Source organism: Micromesistius poutassou (assembly GCF_964030765.1).
Source record: "Micromesistius poutassou genome assembly, chromosome: 11".
NCBI lineage: Eukaryota > Metazoa > Chordata > Actinopteri > Gadiformes > Gadidae > Micromesistius > Micromesistius poutassou.
In genome coordinates this window covers 9,045,530-9,058,061 of record NC_140281.1, presented here as the reverse complement: position 1 = coordinate 9,058,061, position 12,532 = coordinate 9,045,530, and the positions used below count along the sequence as shown (strand labels likewise).

The following is a 12,532-nucleotide window of genomic DNA, read 5'->3' as shown; positions in this document are numbered from 1 at the left end:
CACACAGACGCACACAAACGCATACAAACGCACACAAACGCACCCACACACACACACACACACACATCTGTAGGGCATCTGTTTTAATGGTAAATATTGAGATGACACAGATAGCCTTGAGCGGTATGTCTTGGGACTCATCAATAACACACTCGCACACACTCTCTCAAACAGACACACTCACACACACACACATTTATTAGGCTCTTACAAATTAGATAAAGAGGGACAATTTCATTACAAGCCATATTTGCTCTCCATTACAGAGTGAGACTGAACCTCATTTCCAAGGAGCGCCACACACACAAATACACTCACACACACACACACACACACACACACACACACACACTCTGTGGAGCTTGTTATCCATCGACCCTGCATCTATTCTGCAGTGAAGCTGTTTAGTCCTGTCCAAATGATACCTGCCTGAGTCAAAGTAATTGCAGAAACCAGGAACCCAAAAAGCTAAAAAAAAAAAACACTGCACTAGTTTTCTACTGTGAGAGGGTGAGATTATGAAAATGGAACAGATCTGTTTGAACCCTTATGTTAAATAAACTTGGGAAACACCCCTCTTTACACACGTGGTTTGGCAAACCGACAGACATGCGTACAGACAGACAGAGATAGTCAGTCAGACAGAGGGACAGAGACACAACAGGCTATGCAGAAGACCAGTGGGAATGCATGCTGAGAGCGAGAGAGCGATTATTCTGCATCTCAGTTCAAAGGTCACTACATTGAAAGCTTCCCTCGAACCAGGGAAATAAAATGCATTTTCATTGAGTTGTATTATTCAAATTTAGTTATTAGTTATTTAGTTATCGCAACGTAATTCTCTGTCTGTGAAGGTCAGTAGACTTAGTCTTTGATCGCTGCATCATTGATGTCAATGTATGGGGGAAAGAAAATGCTGGACAGGGAGTTTATTTACCGCAATCAGGAAATTGCATGCATGCCCATATCTACGTTTTCTTGTAATGTGCTGATCCTGGGCCCTGATTGGCTCTTTAAACCTGCTTAGCTAGGACGTATCTCTGAACCCTCACATACCCATAGGATCTGATGTTATCTCTCTCCCATCCCTTGCTCCCTCCCACGATCGCTTCTCCTTCTCACTCCTATCTCTCCCTTTCCCATTCCCACACTTGTATTGCTATTGCATGTACTTTTCTGTCTCTCTTTATTCAATGATTTATTGAAAACTAGAGATGCCAGTGGTTTATGGTCCATTTTCTAGGAACCCCAGTCTAGGTCTCTGTGTCATCATCTGCTCCTCTTTCTGTATCTCTTTTTTATTAGGATGCTCCTTAAAATTACAAATGACTTTATTGACAACTGGTTCTTTCATATTAAACATCCTTCCCTCTCCAATTCAATTGATCTACTATCTGCCCCTCTTTCTGTCGCACACTCTTTTCATTTTGGACGCCACTTCTTTAGATGACTTTACTGAAATGCCAGTGGTTCTATTTTCACCTCTCCATCCTATTTCTAAGCTCTGCCCACTGTTGTTCTGCCTCTCTCCTCTTAACCACCTCACTGACCCTTGAAGAAGTGGCTCTTCTTCGGTGGTTCAGTGGTCGTTGCTTTCTGGTGACCTTCTCTCTCGGTCCTCTTGGGTCAACAGAGACTGGCCACGTGGACCCTGAGCTCATCGACCGCTACAACAGTCCGGGCTTTGTGGGGTGCCTGTCCAGGGTGCAGTTCAACGGCGTCGCGCCACTCAAGTACGCTCTCAGAACACCCGCCTCTTCGTTGGCCCCGCCCCCGGGAGCAGCAGCAGCAGCATCAGCAGCAGCAGCAGCAGCCGGCCAATCAGAGGGACGTACAGTCACATGGCAACCAGCGTCCTACCAGGGCAAGCTAGTTGAGTCCAACTGCGGCGCTTCGCCTCTCTCCATCCCACCCATGTCGGCCGCCACGGACCCCTGGCATCTGGACAACACAGGTGGGCGGGACACCAGGGGATGGATGTAGATGTCAATCATATTATCTTATTGATGATAGGTTGCATGTCAGTTGATGCTGCTGGGAAAGTGTTTGACTGTTTATGATCTTTGCAGTAGGTAAATAAGGCTGTAAGATTGTATTACTAGGAATGTATGTATCCCTCACGGTTAGTGTCAACAATGCCATTTTGGTTGCATATACTCTCTCTGATTGGTTGTGGGTTTGGTACAGAATGTTGGAAATATAATTCACATATGATTCTGTTGTGGAAGAAAAGTATACAAAAACATATATTGTGTTATATATTGTTGTGGAAGTCTGTTTTGCTCAAACTGTTGAGCAACTGACTTGGCACAAACACAGACCGCTAAATACACAAAAACACCAACACTTACACAAAACCATCGTGTTTTTAGTTCCCTATCACATCGATGGACATTGAAGTATGGACACTGCGGATGTTTCCATTCCAAAAGTGCTTGGCTTTGAACTTGGCCGAGCAGAATGCTGGACTGGGATATGAGGGGACCAATCAGGTTGATAGTTCCGAACCTCTGAGTGCTGACTGGCAGTCTTTTTGCTCCTCTGCTTGCACTATAGATAGAGGCTAATATTTGGCACGTCTTGCGTTTTGATTACTCTCCGCTTACTTCTTTTTACATTGCTGCCTCGTCTCGTCTTCTTCCTCCTCTTGTATATTTAATTTCATCTCACATTTGTTCTATTTTCCGGCCCAGTTACTTTGCTCTTTATTGTTCTTGTCTCTTTTGAATAATCTCATTCTACAGGGAAAATAGAATATCTTATCTAATATATATTTATAAAACGGGTGGCTTAAATCAAGCGATCTGATTGGTTCCCAACTGTTGTATATTGAGCGTATACACACAGCTATGACGCCCGTTCAGTTTACAGAGTTCAGTATCACTCTCAGTATCACTCACCTAACTTGAACTCTTGTTTATTTATATATAAAAGCAATAGCATAATTCACTCAAGCCTAAAAATATGTTGATTGCTGGAGAGGGTGGAAATGTTGTAAAGCAATAGGCACACGGTGAGTGAACTCGATAGTAGGCTAAATTGCCGGCAAACAAAGCTACCGTCTCTAGCCTAGCCTTCTCTCTGAAGGATGCTACAGTGTGTTGCATAGCAACTGCCGTACACTTTACAGGCAGCCAGGAGGGACTACTTTTTTGTATTTGTTAAAAAAAATGCTTTTCCGACTTTCTCGCTTTTTCAAAATTGAGGGTGTCTATGACTTTCATTTCGCCATACTTACGTAACCGTTTTATAAAAGCAATAGATCACTTCAGTCAGTGAAATGTGCTCATTATACCACAGTTAAGGGGGTCATCGTCCCTCCGAGCACATACTACAGCCTGTCGTGATCTATTGCTTAAATATATATATATATTGTTCTATATTGATACATGTATCTCTCAAAAACTCCCCCCCCCCACAAACACACACACTCTCACACAACCTATAATGTTGACGCTGTTTCCCTTCCTCCTTTGTTGAACTTCTAGTCATCCTCCTCCACCTACACTTTTCTCTATCATCCCCCCCCCCCCCCCCCCGCCCATCTACCTAAGCTCACTGAGCCTCACTCCTCCTCCTTCTCCTCTCCTCTCCTCTCATCCCTCCCTTCTGCGCTTGTGTTTTCATGTTTTCTTCTTACTCATGTTCTGCACCTCCCATGGGAGGACTGGGTAATGCGGACTGAAGCAAAAATAGCTGCCAGCTCATTCCAGGGAATGTGTGTGTGTGTGTGTGTGTGTAAGCATGTGTGTACGTGTGTGTGTGTGTGTGTGTGTGTGTGTGTGTGTGTGTATGTGTGTAAGCGTGCATGCGTGTGTTTGTGTGGGTGAGGTTGTGTGTGTGTGTGTGTGTGTGTGTGTGTGTGTGTGTGTGTGTGTGTGTGTATGTGTGTGCATGGGTAGGTTGCGAGGTCATGTTTTTATCCCTTCACTCCATTACTGTGCGGTTCACGTGTGTGTGTGTGTGTGTGTAGTGTGCGTGACAGAGTGTGTGCACGTGTGTGAAATGTATTGCCAATAAATCCTGACGAGCAGTGAACTTCCGCAGGTCGATCATCATGATCGTCTTTCTCTCCCTGTGCCTACACCTCGTTCGCCCACCCTTCCCCTACCCGCACACACACACACACACACACACAAACACAAACACACATACACACACACACACGCATGCACACACACACGCACACACACACACGCACACACACACAAACCAACACGTACACACACACACACACACACACACACACACACACTAGCACACACACATGCACACACACGCACACACATGCACACACACACATTTACCTTGCGGAGCTGCCCATCCGCATAGCACAAGAGCCAATTGGCTCGAGACCTATCGTGTGTGCCTACGGATGGCAGTGGTAAATATCATTCATCTTTTAGCCAGGCCGCATAGCTGCTTAACGTAACACACCACACTTCACAATCCCCCCTGGGTCACTTCTACACACATAGGTAACCCTGGCTCCATACTCGGTGCATGCATGTGCTGCAAGTCAAGCAGGGCCTGTGTATGCTGCCGCTGGAGCCGCACTCTTCTGCAGCGTGCGATGCATATTTAGTATTTCTGTTGGTTTGTTCTTCCTTTGCGACACGCGATACACATTGTGTATTCATCACAAGTAGGAAGCGCAGGGGAATGACGTTGGCACACTCCAGTAGCTTATGCTGAACAGAAGATGGCCAATATAGTTTCAAATGGGTATTGTCTGTTCTTTCACTGCACTTTACACAAACTGCATACTGACTGAGTAGAGGACACACATGTATTCATCGGGGTTTCCACCGATTTCTCTTGTACCTGCTAATTTTCCAGCTGAAAGACAAATCATGACAGTGGTGGAAACAGGGGGGAATTAAGAATTAACCCGTTTTGTGTTTTTCTTTGTTCAGATGCAGAGTTCCCCTTCAACGAAGAGAGAGTTGTCCCTGATGGCGTCAACAGAAACTCAGCCATCATTGGAGGTACAGTTGATTCTCCAAATGTATGATGTCTTAGTTTTTTACAGGTAAATGTACAGATTGGAAATATTCTTTTTTTTCTCAGTGCATTACTCAGTGTTACCAATGATTTGCCGGGATCCCAAACATGTTTTGAATTAAGTGTTTTGATCGCAAATATGTTTTAAATTATTTGATTGGATCCCAAACATATTATCAATTATTGGTTTTGTATTATTTCCCTACTGTGTCTACCAGCTGAATGGATAAACACATTTCAAATATAGTGACCCACCTAACGAGTCTCACCAAGTCCTATTCGACCACAGACCTTGACGTATTGGTTTACACGCAACCATTTTGAGGGTGTAGATTCTATTGACGTCACTGTCATCGTTTGAGACTTTTGCAAGTAGCAGCAGAAACTATCCATATTTGGCACATTGAGGGTGGGAATTGAATGGTTGCCTTGCCTAGGGCCAAAACTCCTTTTAAAAACATTTTTTAGCCACTGAGATCCTAACCAAAGAAAGGAAATAATTATTGGATCTGTATTAAGAGAATAAAATAATGTATCTACCTGTTAGTCTCTACACCGAACCACCTATAGGCTGTTGTTGCAATTGTGGCAATCATAATTGTGACAGAAAAAAGGCAGGAAAAGAGTGTTGTTGTAGCACTTTCAAATAAGAGTACATTGCATAGCCATTAGATGTCATCAACTGATGCAATAATAATAATTACTATATAGCATAAGCATTGAGCTCAGGATCAGAGGGTAAGGGTTTACCGTAACGCTATTCAATTATGAACGTATTACCACCTTAGTTAACTCACATTACTTAATGGTTCATCAATGTACCCCTATCGTAACGTCTTACCAAGGTGGTTTACTGCGCCATTCCACCCCCTTACCCACCCCTCCAACCCCACCACCTCCACCCACTCCCTGCTGCAGGCATCATCGCCGTGGTGATCTTCACTATCCTGTGCACCCTGGTGTTCCTGATCCGCTACATGTTCCGCCACAAGGGCACCTACCACACCCACGAGGCCAAGGCTGCCGGGGGCACAGGGGGAGAGGCCGGGGTGGGGGGGGAGTCGGCGGACACGGCCATCATCGGCACCGACAACCCGGAGACCATCGACGAGTCCAAGAAGGAGTGGTTCATCTAGACCCTAGAGAGCGAGAGACATAAAGATATAGTAGTGTGAGAGAGAGAGAGAGAGAGAATAGTAGATGATGGGAGAGAGAGAGGCAGTCAGAGATCGGTCCAACCACCATAAGACGGGGGTGGGAGGGGGGAGATGAGAGGTTAAAGGTTAACATTCGATGGCAGAGGGTCATCCACCGGGACAATGACCTCCCGAATGAGGGGTAGGGACGCAATATTTTATTTTCGTTTTTTTGGTTGATTGGTTTGTTTGTTTTATAAACCCCAGGACTTTAAGAAGGAGAACACAAGTTATTCAGAACGGAGCGAGGAGTGAGAGACTACACGCGTGTACATACTAACCAGCTCATCCTTCTTTGTATTGTGCTTGGGAGTTTTCAGGAGTCCTTTGAATACTGTATATGAACAATAATTATAACTATTGGATGGTGTACTAGCACAAATTTATTGCCGGTCTTGATTTGTTTTTTCAGTTTTTTCTTTTCCTTTTTTACAAGAAAATCTATAAAATTGATCAAAAACCATGCCAAACCCCCCCTTTTTTAACAAGGCTGTGGTAAACACAGTCTTCAAACCCTGCATCACCCATATCCATGGAGGGATACCCTAGTCCTCAGCCACCTGGACTGGGGGATATGGAGTTGAACCACGGATGCCAAAAGTCACTCTGTAAATACATCATGAAATGTTGCTTTCTTATCTTTTTCTTTTCTAAAAGTTATATTGAGAGATCTAGGTATAATACGTTTACGCAATTGAGAAATGTCCATACCTATAGATATATATATATACATATATACATAGGCCTACATATAAATTACATGACATTATATTTTATTCCTCAATCATCGCATTATATTCATGAAAGTGAAGAAAAGAGTTTTAAAGAGAGTTCGGAATGGGTGTGGTTCGATTGTGGGCGTAGTGTTGCTGGGGGGGGGGGGGGGGTGGAGATGGAAGGCATCAAGTTGTCATTCGATATTATCCAATCATTGTGTGAGTTTCCGTTGGAGCAGCTTTCTTTCCTTGGACCATGTGAAGGTATATCCTCTAATTAAACCTCGGCCAAAGACGAGTCTTACACCTCATTCACAAACCGTTCTGGCTTCGAATTGAGGTTGGCGACAGTTGGAAGGCCTGTGTGGTTACAGGCCGCCACCAGGGGGAGTAGTGGTGGCATGAGCGTATTAAGTTGTTACATTTTGGGTTTGTGGAGGGGATAAGTAGCCAGGCTAGCGCCGCCTACTGGTTCCGGCAAATTTAATTTGCCTCAACCATATAGTCAGGGAACTAGCAATGCGTTTCGGTTTGCTCCGTCCGCCAGAGCGGACGGACCAATCAGCGAGCAGATGTGGCGATGACGGGCGATGACGGGCGATGACGTCGAACTGAAGCGCCCAAACTGAAATACCGGTGTAGTTCCCAAGCTGCGGTAAACAGTTGACGAGATGGATGCCGGCTTCCGGCGCATAGCATACGTCACCGCCAAGCAGCAGCGATTAGTCGAAGCAAACGGAAGCAACCGCCTCCCGGAAGCAAACGAATCTCTACGGCTCGTGTTCAGACGCTATATGAAATGTAATGAAGTAAGCGGCTGATGCATCAGGCTAGGGGATAAGTGCAATACCAGGCTCTTTCCCGGTTGGCTTACAACACTGGTCGCACGGTATCACCCCTCTAACAAAGCCATTTCTGGACCCTGTAAACATCGCCTGGTGTTTTTATTGAACCCAGTCCAACACTCAAGTCTGATGTTAAATGGCTGAGTAATCCATTGTGCCTTCGAGGTGTTTAGCCATTTAGCCTTCCCGTGAAGTCCACATATACACGCCAACTGTACTCTAAACGCTGTGGTCACGTGAGAAGAATTAAAGCTTAATTTATTGTGTTTTTTACTGTGACATGATTTGAAGGCCTTGGGTGACATTGTTAACTCAATATTCACATTGATAAACAACTGATCCTGGGCAACCCACGTCAAACACACATATCAAGGGCCAATTGCTCTTTGTTGCACGTGGACTTCAATGCTCCATGCAGAAGAACAGCACCACTGTTGTCCAACATACTCCCACTTAAAATACATCATTCTTCCTCTCATTTTTTTCTAATTAGATTGTTTTGTTGTGGTTGTTTTAGGCCTATGCTATTGTTGTTCCCAGCTTTTACAATGTAACAAGCCAAACGGTACAACTGCCATTGTTTTTGTGTCCTGTATATTTGAGTTGTGATATATCTCAATACATGAATGGTTTCTTATGTCAGTGTTCGTTCGAGTGCTAATTACATAGAGCTTGAACCCGAGTTAGCGGTCCCCACCCTCCGTAGACGGACACATTTCGTCAGGGCCCTCGAGGACGGTGCTAGTTCAGTCTAAAATAAAACTTCAATCAATTCCAGGACTATGCTCTCAAAAGGAGTGCTACACAAGTGACTTTGAATCTAGAGCTGTTGTGTTTAACTCGCCCGACTCATCGCAGGAATCATTACACCGACCACCCTCCTCCGATCTCTCACAAAAACACAGACACACACACGCATACAGATGATATGTATAAGGTCAGAATGATGATCAGAACAGAATCACATCTACATGAGTTATATTAAGTTCAATAAACCGTCTTTTGATCCTATGTGTCGAGTCTTCCTCTGTTCACCCCTGCCTATCTCACGTCTTTAACAGGCCTACATGATCACAACTGAGACAAAGCCCACAGAAGTGAACAGCAGAAGTCAACAACTTTATAAATAATATAAGTAGCTTACTAAATGGTCTAGGGACAGCCAAAGAGAACAAATGTTTGAAGCAGAAGCCATTCTAGAGACCGGTGGGACCTTCGGGCAGAAAATTGACTACTTCTTACTGGCTTCCAGGGCCATTTTGTAAAGTGAGCAAGCAAGCGTCCCCAGTGGAGCCCAATTCAACTTGGGCAGCTGCCGACTCTGCCCGTCAGAAAAATAGCCTCAGTTTGCAAAGCGTCCTTGGCACAGGCTCTGGCTCTGGATTAGCTCACTGCTGCTCCTTGGATTCCAGGGCTGGCCGTCTCATTCTTCACACAGTCCGTCTCTAGCAACCACAGTTGCAGACTGGTTTACTGCTACTTCCTGTGCATTATCCTAACGTTTACCACCATGATTATGGCCAAAGTTGGGGGTTGTTCATGCCATCAGACTTAGCCGTGAGCAATATTGGTTATGGATTAAATAGGCCAGTAGGGACTATCAAATTTAGGTTAAATTGCATCAGAAAAGGCATTTAAGAAGTGTTGGAAGCCAAACAATGGGAGATATCGGAGTGGCATTGGATTCAACTGGATAAAAATCAAAGGACATTGATTTTGTGCCAGCGCCATCTATAGTGTTGATATATTTTAGGTAGCCACATGTTATGATACGGACAGTCATTTGACAATGCGGTCCTTCGTTTTTCCAACTGGGATAATATTGTGACCTAAATATATATATACCTAGTACACTGTACAGATAATACCTATGCTGTCCTTCATCCATGTATTGATTTCACTTTAAAATGCTGTTTCTACTAGTTATACTGTCAGAGATTAATAATCTTGGAATGTAACTTGTTTCTGTTTTTTTATAATACAGAAAGACAACTTTGTAATTAAAATTAAACGCCTTTATTTAACCAAAAGCACAAACAGTAAAAAGATATTCAGACAAAAGTGGTTCATGACACGTGTATAGGGAGTGTGTTCTTTGTGGGAGTCCCAGCCCCCAGTTAAGAATCATACACATCTTCCTAAAAACTCTTTATCAAACCCTTTGTCTCCCATCATGCTACAGCAAGAGAATCCTAGAGACCAAGGCTTTGAGTGAGTGATTTATTGGTCATTGATAGGCTTATGAAAAGCAGAGCAACCTCCTAGTGGAACCGCTCCATGGACACCGCGATCTGAGCTGAAAGGGTTGCGGACTACAGCAGGAGCAGTGGGTCAGATTTCGGACAGTCCTTTAGACTTCAGGGCATTCGCCTGTAACCAAAAAAAAGAATGAAACATGGAACAAAACTAAAGTGGAATACAGAAAATCACGTGTAAATGCATGCTTTGGGTGTGCGCACGTAGCTAGTCTTGCAACATAAATATCATGCTGGAGTAGACGTACCGTTAGGGGGCAGCATAACGATGTTGTCGGCCAGGACGCCCTGCTCCAGGGAGGACTGTTGGAATCTCTGCTGCACCGCTGCACTCACGTCGGGTGTGCGGCCTGCAAAAATAAAATATTTTAAAAATCCATTAAAACCCACGATACAAACTTATTTGAGTGTTTCTGTCCCCAAGAGAGGGAGACAACGCAGACTTCGATAATGAAACTGCGTGCCGGAAGAAGTTGATATGGAGAGGCGTCTGTGACGCTGCTTACTGAAGAGCTTGTTCAGGACCTCCGTCACTCCGTCCTTGGTCTTTGCGTTGTAGACCAGCGCGTGCTCGGCGTACTGGACGTCGGTGAAGATCATGTCGTTGTCGTTGTCCCAGGCTGAGTAAGGAAACATGGCTCATCAGCACATTTTCTATTTGCAATCAGTGTGGATGTGTCTAGTTAGGCGTGTTCATGTGCGTATGCGCGCGTTTTTTCCTGCATCATATTCTGTGCGACTGCTTGTGCGTACATGTGTGGGTTCCTGCATACGCTCATACCTTCGCTGTGGAAGAAGAAGTGTCCAGGAGTCACGGTTTTACTTGCCATGTGCGACATTCTCCAGCAGCTTCCATCGGCACTGAAACAGAGAGAGAGAGGTCATCTCTAGCCAACCCAACAGGCCCACCTGATAAGGGTGACATGTCCCTGAAGTAAAAGGTACTCTCACTCACTTCAAGTGGGTGTAGGCGATCTGCAGATCTCCCGCTGCGTTGGGGACCATAACGGTGATGCCTGACTTCATGCCGGCCTTGTTGTTCACAAACCAAGGCGCGTTGGTGGCAAAACCAACCAGATACCACCGTCCATTTACCTGAGGAAGGAATTAATGACCAAACTCAAATTAGAGGGAACTTTTCAGAACCCTAAATTGTGTAGGCCTAAAATCGTATGCTGAATTTCTTTGTCATTTCTATTTAAAAATCATCTACTTTATCTACTTTTCATTGTTTCTTGATGTCCATTGGAAATCTATGGATTGTTCTATCCATAGATTAATATGCATGATGGAGTTTAAAAAGTTTCTCACACTATACTTCCTGTATTATTGTACAATGCAAGTTTATGCTTTCAAAAATAATTCTCACAAAAAAGGTCAAATTGGGGTGTGTGTGGATGGTGGCTGGTTCAAGCAGCCTCACCTGGCCAAGTTTGATTAGACTCTGGGGCTGGGTGAGGCTGCACACCAGTTGCGCATGGAATAATCAAGGTGCCCACACAGACAAACACAGTTTTCCTTGATGGCAATATGGGACACACGGCAATTTGTCATTATCAACAAACTTTAACATCACCACCCTGCATCCTTTGTTTGGAGGAGCCCAGTAAAATCATGAAGCATGGTATTTCTTTGTAACAAGCAGTAACCCACAAATAAGTTTGCAGCCAAGGTAACAATCGCTGCAAACCCGATGATACAACCCTTTCTAATTATGCTGGACTGCAGCATGTTGTTCTCTCTCTCCCTTACCTGAGTCACGTCAAAATTAGCCACAGGCGTCACATCGGCACACACACTCAGCACACACAGCAGGGCAGCCAGTGACCTGAGCAGGGAGTTCGTCATGGTCCTTACTGATAGGGGGGGGTCTTTCACCAGTGGAGGGGCTTCAGAAAGAATTAGGTGAGGGAGCACAGAGCACTGGAGCTCTTTTTATAGGCACTTTTTTTTCAGTCCCCTCCCCTCCTCTACCTCCTCCTACATTCTCCCCAGGTGCCAATAGTCCTCCCAGAGGGGGTGGACAGACACACAAACACACACAACCCTGTTTTGTTATAAGAGGTCTTTGGCACACAGCATTAGGAATGCTAATCTCAGCCGTTGCATAAGTAGACATGCAAATGGCCCAAAAGGCCCAAATGAAAATCATTTAGGTGTGTGTGTGTGGGGGGGGGGGGGGGGGTGGGGGGGGATTCCTGCAATACTTGATTATTTCCAATCCTACATGCTGGGGAAACACAGATTTCTCTTTTCTATTTTCTTCATTTATTATTTTTTATGGCTTTTATTTCTTTCTATATTATTTCCCTTAGAATAGCAACCCTTTAAATGACCGGCATCTGTTTCAACATCTGAGTCGCTAAAAAATATATTAATGAAATACTTTGTGCAAGAAAGAAATGCATAGATGTGTGAGCAATTCTCTCCATATTGTTGTATTTAGACAAGACATGGTCAGGACAGGCAAATTTTCAGTTATATCACAGACACACGCACAAGCACACACACTCACT

At 44.5% G+C, this 12,532-nt stretch overlaps 2 protein-coding genes across 2 annotated transcripts in view; one reads left to right on the top strand and one right to left on the bottom strand.

Annotated features, from left to right (window-relative positions):
- cntnap2a (contactin associated protein 2a) overlaps positions 1 to 6,862 on the top strand; it is a gene marked incomplete at its 5' end in the record, with an annotated part of 370,887 nt that extends 364,025 nt beyond the window's left edge. The window contains 3 exons of the mRNA XM_084474889.1: positions 1,634 to 1,954; positions 4,917 to 4,988; positions 5,923 to 6,862. Coding sequence (XP_084331015.1) covers positions 1,634 to 1,954; positions 4,917 to 4,988; positions 5,923 to 6,140 — 611 coding nt within the window. The 3' untranslated portion in view covers positions 6,141 to 6,862. The remainder of the gene's footprint in view (positions 1 to 1,633; positions 1,955 to 4,916; positions 4,989 to 5,922) is intronic.
- A 2,905-nt stretch (positions 6,863 to 9,767) lies between these two features.
- On the bottom strand, positions 9,768 to 11,925 carry LOC311355767 (lipocalin-like). The gene is made up of 6 exons (XM_084475586.1): positions 11,769 to 11,925; positions 10,972 to 11,111; positions 10,798 to 10,877; positions 10,523 to 10,636; positions 10,265 to 10,366; positions 9,768 to 10,131 (listed from the first exon to the last, which is right to left on the bottom strand). The coding sequence occupies exons 1-6, from the start codon at positions 11,862 to 11,864 to the stop codon at positions 10,112 to 10,114; spliced, it is 552 nt and encodes a 183-aa protein (XP_084331712.1). The 5' UTR covers positions 11,865 to 11,925; the 3' UTR covers positions 9,768 to 10,111.
- Between the last annotated feature and the right edge of the window lie 607 nt (positions 11,926 to 12,532).

What these genes read in the sequence shown, in the direction of transcription:
- LOC311355767 (XM_084475586.1), bottom strand. Translation starts at nt 11,864, where the DNA reads ATGACGAACTCCCTGCTCAGGTCACTGGCTGCCCTGCTGTGTGTGCTG. An exon ending in CTTCTTCTTCCACAGCGAAG is followed by an intron (nt 10,637 to 10,797) that starts GTATGAGCGTAT and finishes TTCCTTACTCAG; the next exon opens with CCTGGGACAACGACAACGAC. An exon ending in GGTCCTGAACAAGCTCTTCA is followed by an intron (nt 10,367 to 10,522) that starts GTAAGCAGCGTC and finishes TTATTTTTGCAG; the next exon opens with GCCGCACACCCGACGTGAGT.